The sequence below is a fragment of the Cryptomeria japonica genome, chromosome 9, assembly GCF_030272615.1.
Source record: "Cryptomeria japonica chromosome 9, Sugi_1.0, whole genome shotgun sequence".
In the NCBI taxonomy this organism is placed as follows: Eukaryota; Viridiplantae; Streptophyta; class Pinopsida; order Cupressales; family Cupressaceae; genus Cryptomeria; species Cryptomeria japonica.
The window spans coordinates 98,850,990-98,866,573 of record NC_081413.1 but is presented as its reverse complement, the minus strand read 5'-3'; the positions used below and the strand labels follow the sequence as shown (position 1 = coordinate 98,866,573).

Sequence of the window (15,584 nt, the reverse complement as noted above, 5' to 3'; positions counted from 1 at the left end):
TTTCAAAGGATATATTTGTGCAATCCAAATTAAAATAGGCTGCATGTTTTGGATTATCAAGACACTTCTGTCTACAAATAAAATTGAGAAGACACTAGTAAAGACAATATAGGGTGTATGCCAGAGGATAGGAAGGTAGAATGTAGAAAATACTAATGTTCAAGCACCATAAAGTGAGGGTGTAAGAACTTAATAAGTATAATAGGTAGATGTGTTGAGAATAATAACCACTCACAATATATCCATGATAGACAATGCAATAGCCATAAAATCATGTGAGGGGCAGGCTATAATAACAGTACCATTCTCTTGAGAACACCCGTGACAAGTTTACAACACAGGACTTAGTAGTCCCCTCTTGAAACCCCCCTGGTTGAAACCTTAAGCTTATAGAATTTGTTGTCATACATACAGGGAAGTTATTGGGCATTTCCAAACTCTTCTCCATAGCTAGACATCTTAGTCTCCAAGTTAGATGGCAATTCTGTCATGTTATAGGTATCAACATGAAATTCAGTAAGTATCAAACAGTCTTTATATGGACAGTATTGTTATCAAAATGAGTTATCACACACAGCATCTTCTAAACCTATTTGGAACAAACTTTTGTTATAAATGATGCGGACCCTACACAATTTTGCGAAATTTATCTCACCAATTGTCAAAGATCTATTGACTTAGACATAACCATCCAACAACTCATAAAGCAAGAAACCTAGACATATATGTATACTTATCATGTACCGTATGTAATAAAACATCATTTAGAGTTTCCTCACTGCTGCAGTCATAAGTAACGATACTTATCACATGTTGAGAAACATCACTAAAATCATATTCAGGAATTGTACAGAGCATGACTGAATATAGTCGTGCGGAATGATATCAACCTTCTTTACAAATGTTATAACATTTTACCCTCTCTCGAACAATTGTGTTAGGGTACGACTACCATACAAACAATGAGATTCAGTGAACTAATTCATAAAGGTCTCCATTTTATAAGGTATAGTCAACATGATGATCTCACAATTGAGATCATAGATGTGTGTCATGGTTCTAATCCTCTTCTCAGTATATGGGAAGTTCGCCCTTGCTTTGTCTCGATTAGATATCCCTAGGGCCAACCAAACAGTTCCTACGATTACAATTGATGAGAGAAAACTTGTCGTAAATTAAATCTTGCCAGTTTCTAACTATTGGTTATAACTCACATTCAAATTAAAGGAGGTGAAATCTTCAAATTCAAAATTGCTTGAGGGCAAGCAATCTTGGGAAGGGTGGACTGTCATGCCCCCACCCAAGAAGTAATATAAACTTTATTCTAATCAACAGAAAATTTGTCTTATTTATAAGACATCATAAATTTTATATTCTTAGGAGCCAGTGATCAAGGGTTAACACTAGCCAACGTACAAGCAGAAACTAATAAACTCAACAATTAAGTCATTCTAGCAATTTGCATAAGCATCAACTAATGAACTCAGCGGTTACAGATTCTTAGGCAGGTTAAGGAATGAATGGGGACAACGATTAAGAAAGGGGTATGACCTTTCTAGCAGAGCAGCCATCTCCAAAGCAGTTGTCTCTCTTCAAAGGGACTGTCAAGATATAAAAGAGTGAGGACCATGATGAGGAAAAGGGGGAGAAGGATCAGCACCGCTAAGAATGGATCAGCAGTATAGAAACATGTAATAGAGTTATTTTGCATACAACTGTAGTGGAAAATTGGTGTTGATGTACAGCGTGAGCTTCGACATTTGCATACAACTGTAGTGGAATATTTTTGGTGATGCAAAAAATGAGCATGTATATAAGTTAAAACAAACGTGATGAAATTAGGTGTTTTTGCAATTACATCTTGTAAACGATGCAGACACATTATGATTATTATAAGGGACACAATCACATAAGATGAATAATATACGATATTAGTTTTGATTTATGCTCATTGAGTACATGCTAAAGGTGAACATGAAAGTGGGGTTCAATGCCTACAGTGTGATTAGTCTCTTGCATTGACTTTGTTTAACAATTGCCAAGACAGCTAATGATTGAGCTTGGTAAGATTTTGATCTCCTTAAAAGAATCCTGCAATTTCAAACATTTTAATTGTGATTCTGTAGTGAATAAATCATTTTTTTGTCTTTTATTTAGATTCATAGGTCTTCTATACAGAACAACCTCTAAAGATTCGATAAGGATTTTTTCTTGGTTTCACTTAAACACTATCTCTAATATGATGTAACGTGGGAGACATTTTTACACTTAAACTATTTTGTACAGATATTGTTGCATCTGAAATGGTTCCGACACTTCTTCAACATGTTAGGAAATGCATAAATGCAGAAGATGTGATGCATGCTTCAACAGAATCAGTTGAGACAGGTTGTGGGTTGACATTTTGGCAAGCTATCACTACAGCTATAAAAGATTCCTATGCAATGGAGAGATGGACTGAAGCTTTACTACGACATATGGCTGCTTTAAATCTTGATGACAAAGAAGCTTATTGGATGATTTGGACATTATTTGACAAGATATTTATGAATCAAGCAAGTATCAGGTATCTGTCTTACTCTCTTTCTAACTGAATATTTTTTATACTTTTTCCCTCTCCTGTCAGCTTTTGTATTTACTGGTATTATAGCCCCTTGCTTGTGAAGTTGGACTTTGAGACACATAATCTTAAGTTAGTTTGTCTTCGTATCCATTGAAATTAAAATTAGTCAAGGATTCACCGTTATCGTAGCCACAGAGAAGAAACAGTGCAATTATCACTCACTCTTGCGCAAAAAAAATGCATTTATGCCCATTTTTATATTTCAACAAAATTGTGAAAATTAAGCTCTCTAGTGCTTTACCTTGGGAACTTTGATGTGATAGGTTCAAAGGTTCCCAATTTAGGTCTATGACAATCAACATTGACAAAGAGATGGTTGTTGAGCATCATATTATCATAACTTCTACGAATATCATCCATCACCAGGAACCCTGTACAAAGTTATTAGCTTCTCAAATTTTAGGGCAGCACAACTTCTGTTTATAATTCTGAACAATTTGCTATCTATTTCTGGATTTTTCTTCACTACTGTTTAGTTTTTCTAAGAGCTTTCCAGAAAGTATTTGTCTGTGAAATTTCACTTTCAGATAACAAAATTATAAGCAAAACAAGGTTTCCTCTATTGCTATAACCAGTCAAGTTAATCATTTTTTTTTGCCTGGTGTTTTTTGGAAACATTTTGCAGAAAAGTTTCAGATTCAATCTATGTGCAAGAAAGGGTATTAGCTAATGTAAAGTTTTACAAAGCGTTTATAGGTCCTTGAACTATTGTCAGGATCTTCAATCACCTAGATTGAACTGTTTCTTGTTTTTACAGGTTAGGAAAATTTATGACTGAAGAAGGATAATTTGCAAGGAAGTGTCTTTGATCATTTAATATCTCTCTAACTCTTAAGAGTTCAAATAATCTTTTTGACATCTATAATTTACATTTCTTAGACTACATTGCCATTGATTTTTATTATCCAAAAATTAGGATTGCCTAAAGATTTGCAGATACTCTTGGAAGGCTCCTCTGTAAGAGAAATGTGGGCAATGTGAGGCCTTTGAAAAAATTTAGTTGGTAGAGAAGGACAAATCTACTTAGTTTTTTGGCCTTGGTTGAGAAGGACAAGTCTATCTAAGGTTTCCAAGAACTTAAATGATGTCTTGTGAAGTAAATTGTTCAATTAAGGAATGATTAAGATTGAAATTCTGAACATGTCAATCGTTGAGAAAAATATGAACTGCAGCTAATAAATGTGATAGTAGTAGTTTAAAATAGACTACCGAGTTTGTATCTGAGAAGCACTTGGATGAAAATTAAGAGCTTAATTGATTTCTTGAGCAACTGTAGGAGGATATAGTGGAGAATCCACTTCATCACAAGGGGAATTTGATTTAATTCTCTCTTCCAGTTAAAATGTAATAGGAAGTTCTAGTTCTTGATGATATTTCCTTTGCTTCTTTTGGTGCACCTTTTCAAGATTACCTTGGTTTTTATTAATGAGCAATCTTTGTTTTGGCGTTAGTGACTCTAAGAAAAAAACATAGGGTGTTTGTTTGATGTTGTTTCAACAAAAGGATTATACAGGTTGTGGTGGACATGAAAAACATGGATGTGTTATTGTTCCTATTCAGTCTGAGGTAAGTCCAGATGGTAGGTCTTAATTAGCCTAAGATGCAGTTGAAGTTCAATGAATTGTCCACACACAATCCATGAAAAATATTTATTTATTCGAAGACTAAATAGTTTTACTTATCATTCACATAAATCAGCATGTACCAGCTATAGCAAAGCCATATTGACATCTGTATTCTCAAGATAGAAGCATTCTTGCTCTCAATCTGGCTACCACCATTCTTGTCATCAAGCATCTTGGTATGGCTGCCACTATGCTAATTGATTGGTGATGAAGAAGGATAGTTTATAGAATCTTGGACATGTGCCCATTGCCAAGATTGATATGAATGGATTACATTGATTGATAATCAGTCACAGCAACTTTTGAGCTCTTGTTTGAGGACATCATATTGTTATGAATATTGAACAATATAGTCACTTAGCTACCAAGGTAGATGATGCATGCATCAGATTCCATTATTGCTACACTCCACTCTTTTTTACAGTATTGATGTCTTTTGGTTGTTTCATGTTTATCACATTGCTGCTACCACCTACACTAGACTCTTCTTTATAATGTTGATATCTTTTGGTTGTTTTGTGTTTGTCACACATGAGCACTATGGAAGACACATGCATTGATGGTGACATGTTAAAGCATTTGTTGACTTATTATAATTCTTGGAGGAATATCATTGGTCATGCTTCTTGTTGCAATATCTCCTCGATGACAGCTTTGTTCATCACTTATTTGCTCAATATTGGTATGTGATTGTAGATGGCTTCCCTTGGATTGTGCCTGGCTATTGATTACATGCAGCTTGTGTCATGCCCAATTTTCACATATGAACATGAGCACATTACTCTTTTTTTTTTTTGACGTACTCAATCGCCGTCTCTTTCATGGTCAACATGGCATAATAAAGTGCACTTGTAGACATTGCGCGTGCAACACCATCACAAATAGGCTGCCCAAAGATAAGTGAAGAGATACAACACGAATGGGTGTTGCGAAATCCGTTCTGCACACTCTTCAATGAGGGTTAACTTAAGTGGGACTTGGTGTCTCTATGTGAGATACCTTGAATGGTGGACCTTGCAAAGGTCGTCCTTATAGATTTATTATATGGAAAATAAATGGTCAAGTCTTTAAGATGAGAGGTAGCAAATAATATTGTTTATTCAATTAGGTTAATTGTATTTAAATAATCACTTGTTCTAATTTAGCTAACATTAATTCTTTATTAAATCTCCACTCATTAATTTAATCTATTGATTCTGAAAATTAGTTACATTCATTAATTTTTTTTATTCGAGTAGTAAATAGAACGATTAGTTAGCTTTGATTTTCTTTGAAATCCAAAAGGTCAAGGTCAAGTACATCCGAGGTATAATGAGATGATGGAAAGAAAGATCAAGGCAAGAAAGATAATCAAGAGGAAATAGTTTTCATTTCTAAGGAGATAGAAGAACTAAGCAAAGTTAGAAGGATTGCTTGGCCATGTTTAGGTGATGCCTTCATCACCATTACACCAAGCTTGGAGATGCTGAATGTCAAGGGATATTGCTCAAACACTTTGTGTTGATCTACCAAGTACAAGCAAGTTGAGGTGGCATCCCAATCATCACTCAACCAATCAAAGGGTTCCACATCAGGATGTCTAGATGCAATGTACTTGACTCACCCATGGAGGCACAAACCTCGAGATATCTAACCTCATATTTCATTGGTTCACATTTAAAGATGGACATGTGTCCAGATATTGTAATTATTTCATTGGCCAGAATGGAGTTTGTTGTAACAAACCCTAATTAGGGTTTTACTGTAAGATCTTGGCCATTGATTTGTGAATCAATCTGAGCCATTGAATTGTATTGAGAGCACTATAAAAGGCTCAAATCTCTCATTTGTGAAGGTTAACAAGAATAGAGCAATAGAGAATAGAAGCAATCAACAGTTAGCAATTAGTGTACAGTAGGAGGAGAAGGCAAAGATTGTTGCTAAGATCTTGTTGTAATCGACATATTGTTTTCATTGAAGATATTGTGAATTCTCTATGTTAATTCAACATGTTGCATGGTATCTATACAGATCTTGTTGTAATAGACATATTGTTTTCATTGAAGATATTGTGAATTCTCTATGTTAATTCGACATGTTGCATGGTATATATACGTCTTGATTGGCTTTTATGTTGATTAGATGAATGAAAGGAATTATGAATGATTAATGGTTATCCATACCAGTAGTGATATATTGATTGTACGTTTGCCTTGTGTGGTCAACTGAAATCCTCAAATGAGCTTAACTTCAATTGCTATTCATACCTTGATATGCATCACCTTGATGGTAATCCTTGTTGTTAATGGTGATTAGAACATCACATGCTTACCTTAGAAGATCGCACTAGCTTTGTGGAGTTGTTTGTTGATGGCGAATAAGAGCTTAGTTGAATCTCACCCAATCGTTCATTGTCTCTTTCATTCTTAGGAGTAGCGTAGTCTTCCTGAACCCTATCCTTTTGCCCTTTTTAATCAAGTTAATTTTCATGTTCCAACAACATCTAAACGATCAACATTCAAGCATTCAACGTAAGTCACCTTGGATTACCAGCAAACAAATCAAACCATTGAGCTATCCATACGTCATGACTTGACAATAGAAACCTTATAGTCGTCTCGGTTGATCACATCATTTAGCATCCGAGGTGATTTTGATCAAGAGAGGATAGAATACTTTTGGTATTCTATTCTGTGTTAGATGTGTCTAAAAAACACATCAACAGAAACCAATAGAAAACCAGAGAGTCGAAAAGAAGATGGCATAGTTTTCCTTGGGTTGCTTACATCTTCCAAGTTTTATTTATTATTTTTATTCATTTCACAGATTGAATATTTTTTTATTAATTTGATTTTGAACAGGTTTGAAGGGATTTCCTCTGTTATACAAACTGTGAACAGATTCATCGGAAGTGTTTACCCAAGACTTTTTTAAATTCCTGAACTCAATTATAAATCTTTATAAATAAACACTATAGCCCTTCTTACAAATTTTAGTTTATACATATATTGACATGCAGATTGACTATAATGCCAGGGCTGATTTGCTAATTCAGGGGGCTGAAAATGTTCAGGTTGAATTTTTTTTTGCAGAATAAATTGTTGGGGCTTAAGCCCCTTGTGAAGAGCCGATGGCCTTCCAAACTTGCTTGGATTATTGAGTTGTCTTTTTCTTACGCATCATCATCAGATCAATTTGGCTCTAACATTTTTCATCACCATTATATTTTGGGAAATTGTGTTGTTAGGAAAGTTGTCATTAGGGTAGATTTTATAGTTACATATTTGCATCTTATTTCTGGAGTTTCTGTTTGAGGCGGGTGTTGATGTGTATATAAACATTCCATCTTGTATTCCTGAGTCAACTTGAAGGGGAGATATCAGTGTTTGCATATACTTTCCATGTTAGTTCCCTAGTTCAAGTTGGGGATATTAATGAATGCAAACTTTGATTTATGGTCTTTAGTTGGTAACATGTGGCATAGTTGGGAAATTAGAAAATTGTTTGTGGTACTGTTGGTGTTGGAAATAAGCCACACCCAGACCGACGATGGACTGGGCCAGTAGCTCAGTGGTAGAGCACTCCAGCAGCGTATGGAAGGTCCTAGGTTCGAGTCTTAGCTGGTCCATGTCTCAACAGGTACCACAAGTAGCTGACTTGTAGCATCCTTGGCAAATTTATAGGATGCAGGTTCTTCTCTCAATCTTGAAGGGGGAACTATCTCCTGCATTCACCTCATCAAAACAAATCCTCCTCAAAAAGTCATGTTCGTTTATCCTAGTCATTCACAACCTCATGTCATCTTTGATGCTCACTTGTAGGCTGTTGGTATATATAGACATTTCTATGATGGAAATTAGTTCAGCCAGTAAAATTTAGAATGTTGTTTATCATTAACCATAGTTTACTAGACGATGTGTACCCTGAACCTTGGTACTCGTCTCCCATATTGGAAACCTGCTCCCATCTCGAAGACCCATATGGAGTCATTAGGAGGCTTCAGATGAAGTTTCTTTGCATTTCCTGTACGTCTCCTATAAGCATCCCTTGAAAACAAGGAAAATTGCAATAGAGATTTCTTAGATATTTATCACATAAATTACATTGGATTTTCTTAAAGTGCTAATATATGTTTGACAAAAGTTAAAAGAACTGAACATATTCACTAATAGACTTGTAGTTTTGTATTATTTTCATAAAGCTTACAAGTTTTTTTGGTGGTAGAAAATTTCTTTATTAAATCCCAAATATATAAGAATATGAAGTGAAACAATAATAAGGCTTAAGAGGTGTACATGTATTGAATTTTATCAAAAAATTGAAAATACAGTCATCTCCAAGGTCTCTCATGGCACATACTATGTTTTAAAAAAATAATAGGATTCCCCTCCTAGTTTCTTTGTCATCTGAAATAATTATGGTTTCAAATATATTTTTTTCCTATCTTGATGATGATTATCAAATATAAATATAATTAATATATTTATATACTTTTAAATATTAGTTTATTTTTAATTTTAAGCATTTCTGTATTTAATATTCTTTAACATTCTTTAAAGATTATATTAGCGACACCCATCTCCTTTTAACTATGCCATTAGCCGATGTTTGCTATGTTTTAGTGAAGTCAAGATTACTTATATATGTCTGGGGTCAAGTTGAAATCTTGTTTGTGAATGAGGAATGATTTTGACTAGACTTGGCCCTTAAGCTTGTTGAACCCTTGTTTGTGCCATTGTCACCTGGTTTGGGAGCTATGCAATGTGAAGGAAGCCAAGGATGATAGCTTGTTTCAATGTAAGGTGTAAAAGGCCTATTGAAATACCATAGATTCTCGTCCCATACTGTGAGTGTGAGGGGTTGGAGGCCATAGTTCATCATTCTCATGAATGTCATGGGTGTATTTGGTCATGTTAAATGGCATGAGCAACAATTTGAATGGTCCTTCATTCGTCCTGAATGCTGTCTTACCCACATTTATTGGCTTGATTGGCATCCAGTAATAGCTTGACATGGGACTTATCTTGGTGAAGTATTTTGTACAAGTAATTTGATTCAACAAATCATTTAACAGGAACTGGACAATTGCATAGCTGTCTTTTATAATGATTTTTCTCAGTGCTTGGTATTCAGTACAAAGTTGTCATCAGTCCATTCTGATCAGGCTTCAGTCCATGCATGAGTACATGCAACAATTATATATCAGTTGGTGTATTATATATACATGGGCCTATGTGGTTTTTTTTGGCCAACATCTTTGTTAGCACAAGGCTCTTCAATGGTATGGTAATCTTATTGGAATGTGTTGTGCTGAGCTCTTGAGTAGCACACTGCAATATTAGTGCAACCTCTTCTTCGAAACTCAACTTTGGCATCAGCCTTTGCTCTTATGCTGCATTCATGGTAATGTTGCTTCACCAAAAGTCTGACTGAGTGAATGGAAGGAGTACTGATTTGTCTTGTAACATTTTTATCCAAGCACTAGCACCCCTGTTAGGTGCCAAGGTATTGCTCCATGCCAATCCTCTAGACCAACTTCAATCTTGTGCAGATCTGGTGTAGTTTCACACTAGAAAATTATATGATATATCAAAAAAATTTGAGGAAAAATACAAACAATTCCGAGTTTTTACTAGACTCTAAACATTCAGGGTAGGAGTTTTCATGGATCAAGAGTTGGGTTCAACATTAGTCGTAACTATATATACTAGACATGTCTCCTGTTGTTTTCAAAGTCAATTTATTGCTCCCGCTAGACATCAAGTTTCATTTGTTATGCTGCTACATTGCTGCAGTAGAGATGCCGGTAGAGAGTAAATTTTAGTTGCAATATTAGTTTAGTTTTTGGATAGATTAATATCTTTACATTGATTGAGTCAAAATCTTAATTTCATGGATCATTCAAACAGCTGATGAAACTGCTGTATTGAGAGGCCTTGTGTGTTTTTTTTTAGAATAATGGTAACTGTTTCTGTATATAGGAGTTCCATCTTTTAGCTAAGCATTATCATTGAATGTTTGTGATATCACTGTGTAGTGTGGTTATTGACCTTGAGAGCTTATTGGATAGAGACTTGATTGAGAGATGCCTGTTAGTGTCAGAGTTGTCATTGATGTCTCCAGTAGTTCTCGCTGTCACAAAGAAGCCTACACAGAAGTATCAACAGATTTGGTGATAAGCATACACAGAAGCATAGAAATAATGATGAATTTACCTCTAAGCATACACAGATTTGGATGCTAAGTATACACAGTTTTCGATAGAAATAATGACGAATTTACCTCTAATCTGCTTACATCCTGAATCCGTTTTTCTCTGTGCATAACTGGGTTGGAGAACAGCTTTATCAGAATTGCAATCGGTTTTAACTATAGTGATAATGATTGGTTTTACGAAAATGTATGCACAGCGATAGTTTTTCATACACTTAATTAATCTGCATAGCATTTTTTTTGTAAAGCCAGTTGCTATTAAAAAGTTTCAGAATTGGTTCGATTGCACACTAAAAGTTTCAGAATTGGTTGCTTTAATTGGAAGTAGTTCGAACTGGAAAGGATTAGTTTTTTTGTTCTGTAAACAAATCAGTTGGATAAGTAGTTTGAACTGAAAGAAGATTAGTTTTTTTGTTAAGAAGTTAACCAATAACTACCAACCAATTCGAACTATATGCTTTCTTATAAGATGTCTTTTTGGAGATTGTTATTTTGAGAGAGTTTTCTTTGAAAATCTGGCGAGAAGGAGAGAATAATACGTATGAACTAAAAAGAGTTATCAGTGTGAAGGTTGAAATGTAAAGACGTGAAATGTCGGGAAGATCAGTGCAGAAAGTGGTGTAGACTTTTATTCTACAAGGTGTTACCGGAACAAGCATTATATCATCGTGTGACAAGGATAATATTGGGTAAAAATCTTTTTCAGAAATCTGTGTTTTGAAAAATCAGTAACAATATCTTTATTTCAGAAGTTTGCTCTTTTGAAAGAATACTAATAAGTATATTCAGAAAACATTTATACTTGCAGATATAGATGCACACTTCATAGTATTTTTGAAGTCTCAGGTTTTGAAACAAAGTAACAGTTATTGTCATAACTTATATTACTTTCAGACACAGCATGCATGTTACCAGATATGCTAACAGCAGTGTTGTGAGCTTTTCTAATAGTGTTCGGAAAGTTCATATGAAGATGATTGTAGATTCATTCTGACATACAGACATCTCAGGTTGATATCAGAATATTATTCTGGACTAAGTTGCCGGTTCAGGTTTGAAGAACCTGTACGCCGGTACGGCAAAATTGTGAAAAGGGGTTTGTGTTTGTTAGTACAAAAACAATGTAGAAATTATATATATATATATATATAAAATTAATAATAAATATATATTATATTTTATAATAAAATTACAAATCAATAATATTATAATATTATATAACATAATAAAATATATTTTAATATAATATAATATAATATAATACAATATATAATAATATAACATATAAAATATATTTTAATATAATATAATATAATACAATATATAATAATATATCTATTATAATAATACAACATATATCATTGAATTTTGATTTTAAAAACTTGAAAATTAATAACTAATGAACATAGTTTTAAAATAAAACATAAAATTTAAAGATGTTTTATTTTAAAAAGAAAAATTTAAAATAAAGCAAACCTAAAGATTAAATAAAACCAAATGTTTATTATTACGGCATTCATTTTCTCTGTTGCTGGAGCAGACAGAGTAGATAGATTGTGTATTGTTCCCCCTCGAATCAATTGGACTTGCAACTACTGCTGTTTGTGGATAAAGAACAGCCTCGCTACTGGCCACCACAAGAAATTTAGGAATCATTCCAGCAATTCTTCTCCTCTGACGTGGAAAAAAACGCAAATATAAGGGCTTTTTATCAAATATATTATTACAGAAAAAACTCTTTAAAACCCTACGAATTTTAGGCAAATGCTGTGACGTAGCGTATAGCTACAGGAGTTGCAATACGGGGGCCTATATAGGCGAACCCGGTAACTCAGATTCTGGAAGATATACATAAGTCTTTGGTGATAGAGTTTGATCATTTGGTTAATATCATATAATCTTGGATTGTATACTTGTTCTATAAATGAATATATGAATTTGGTGGCTTAAACTGTCAAATTGATAATCATTTTATTGTATTACTTCTTTAAGAAGTTTAAGTTCTTGGAAGTTGATAGGGTTGGTGCCCTGAATATTGAAGAGTTGGTGCTAATGTTGTAAGATTTGGTGCTCTTGTTGAAAGGGTTGGTGCCCTTGGTGCTTTGTAATCAGATTTCCTTGTGAGGCCGGATTAGGACAGTAGATCCTAGTGGCATTTCTCACTGTGGTTTTCACATTGGGTTTCCACGTAAAATCTTGTGCATTGTGGTCTTCCTGGTGCTTCTTTTCATTTCTGTTGCTGCATCTGTTACGTCTTTCAGTTTTCAGTTTAACATTTTAAAGTTATTAAGGTTGGTTAAGTTTTGTGTACTACTGATTGTTGTGCGTATTGCACATCCATCCCCGTCCTGGACAGGGACCCCCATTTTTGACCTAAGTCTGCCCGCGTAGTAGGAGAATGAGGACCTTCCAAATGCCTTGCAAAATGCTAAACAATAATGAAATCATTGACAAAGCTCAAATCAGCTTCGTGAGCAAGAACGTGAGCCAAAAAGCCAAATTTGGCCTCTAAGGCCGAAATGCAAACTGAAAGCTCTCAAATTGGCCTAAGAGGCCGAAATATGAAACATGAGCCCTCAAATTGGCCCATTATGCCGAAAATAAAGAAGGTAGAGAAATCGCAAAGTTCAAAACGCGTCCTCATTACTTGGAAATCGCAGAAGCAAAGGGAGAAATCGTGCATTCTGGCCCTTCGGGCCGAAAACCATTTTCTAAGCCAAAAACAAAAGTCTAAATCGCGCATTTCAAGTTTTACCCGAAAATGGCATCAATCAGAATCGCGAAAGTGTCATCTAAGACCGAAAGGAAAAAATAAGAATCGTGCAAATAGGCTTTTTGAGCCGAAAACCCCCATACTCGCGAAATCGGCATTTAGGCCGAAAATTACAAAACTCACAAAGTAAACCAATCTCCCAAAATTGGCTAGCATGGCTTCATTGAGCCGAAAATTACAAAAGTCTAAATTGGGCATTTCTCTTGTAAGGCCCGAAATTCATTCTCTTCCCCAAAATCGTGTATTGCAAAAGGCTCAACTTGCCCACAAAAGAAAAGCGTTTAAAGTTAACAAAATGTCTTTTCAAGCCGAAAATAAACAATAGAAATCGCGTCATTAACCCTTTTTTAAGTTCACGAAATCATTCAAGGGGAGATCAAACTCGCACAATATATTGTTTTAAGCCGAAAAGCTCAATAAAACCCGAAAATCAAAACCTTTCAAATTCGGCTTATAGATCGAAAAAGGATAAATGAGTTTAAAGTCCTGCCAAAAGGCTCAATAGGCCGAAAAAGTTAAGATGTTTAGCCCCGAAAATCGCCAAACATCTTTTGATCAGAAAAGACGTTAATTTCCCAAAAGGACGATTGAATTTCAGGACAAAGTAATAGGATGAAATGAATACGAGGGGGGGGGGGTCGACTTATTATCACTTTGCCTAGGAGACCCGATTTTGACATTCACATTGGCATTTAAAGTTCTTGCATTTTGGCATGATAAGCCGAATTTTTGAAAGGTGTTTGTATTTTCACCTTAAGGGTCGAGTTTCCTCCAACAAAGTGGTAAAGTGCAAAGTCGAATTCACTTAGTCAAAATGAAAGTTCGCATTTCGACCACAGTGGCCGATATTTCGTCACAAGTTCTAGGGGACATTTAAAATTTGATATTTGTCAAATTAATTTAATTGATTTTTCAAATTGATTGATTAAAGGTGAAATTGATTGTTCGCAGGAGAACGACATCAAGAGGAGCTGAAGTGACGGCTTAGCGCAAGATCAAAGCCAGGCGCTGGAAGATGGAGAAGAACATGCAGGAGTGCGAGATCAGATTCGAGCATTGGGTAGAGTGCCGCTGGATCCCAAGTTGAAGTCCACTACCGAGACCAAAGACCGAAGAACATTCAGAATGCAGCAAGTATGCATTCTCGAGAAATGCACAACTGGATTTAATTCCAGAAATTCGGTTTAAAAAACTGAAATTGTTTAAATGTAAAGCTGCTTGTGGGTCCTGCTCAAGATATTTTGAAACAAAGTGGAACGCAGGTCAGTTGTGGACAGCTATTCCCAACCACCAGGAGGACTGAATTGAAGCCAAACAATTGTAGGCAGTTGAGATAGTGGTTGGGTAGATAACTGAAAATTGAGTGGGCATGGGTTAAGGCTGCCAAGCTTTTGGAAGGCAGATTGCAACCCTTGGATGCAGTCAATCTTGACCACCGGTTCATATTTTAAATTCTATAAAAGGCAGAGGCCTTTTTTTTGTAAAGGGTTAGAGATTGTTAGATAGTTAGACTCTAGTTAGATTGTTAGAATATAGTTAGATTTTTAGGCTGTTAGAATAGGTTAGATTGTAGAAGGCTAAATTTTAGCAGTAGCATAGAGATGTTGCAGAAATTGTTGTAATGGCAGCTGAAGCAAATATATGAACATTGAAATATGGTGTTTATTGTCTTTGTTTTCTTCTGTTTGCATGGTTTCTTTCAGCATTTTAGATAGATCTTTCTGTTTTGGGTGTGCAGGTATTTGATGGATTCAGGCTCATACCATTGAGGATATACTGATTGTATGTTCTTGTGTATGGTTAGCCTGAGCCTTTAATTGCGTTTAGTTGAATTGCAGGTGTCCGTTTGAGCTGCGCCAGAATTGGGTGCTTAGTCATGCATTTGCAGTCTGAAAATCTTCCAAGTCCCTTTGAAGATTGCACCGTTCTTGTGAGGTTGTGAGCCATTCTGGCCAAGCAAGGATTGGTTATGTTGAATCCGTCTACCTGCATACAAATCTCGTTAGTTTTAGGTCTCCTAAACCCTTCTCCTTTGATTTTATTTCCCAGTTTGAGAATTGCAGCAGACCAACTTTTTGCAAAACGTAAGTCCCCTTGTGTTTCCAGCAAAACACATCAATCACTGAGTTATCCTGCAGTCAAGAACTGACATTTGGAACCTTGAGGTTGTCCCCTTTGATCAACTAAACAACATTAGGGCTTCCTTATACAAGAGAGGATAGGATACTCGGTGAGATCATTCTATTTTGCATTGGCCGGATAGAGTTGTAGTAATACGATTTTAGCCACGTCAACACTGATTCAACCTCCCCTCTCAATAGTACCTCTGTGTTCTACAATGCCTACTTTGGACTTATGCTGTATATTGAAA

General features: G+C 35.3%; 1 protein-coding gene across 11 annotated transcripts in view; it reads left to right on the top strand.

Annotated features, from left to right (window-relative positions):
- The window catches only part of LOC131072990 (uncharacterized), a 90,125-nt gene that overhangs the window by 52,807 nt on the left and 21,734 nt on the right, over positions 1-15,584 (top strand). For all 11 annotated transcript variants that reach the window (XM_058009322.2, XM_058009320.2, XM_058009323.2 and 8 more), the window contains one exon: positions 2,287-2,566. In XM_058009322.2, the coding sequence (XP_057865305.2) occupies positions 2,287-2,566 (280 nt within the window). The remainder of the gene's footprint in view (positions 1-2,286; positions 2,567-15,584) is intronic.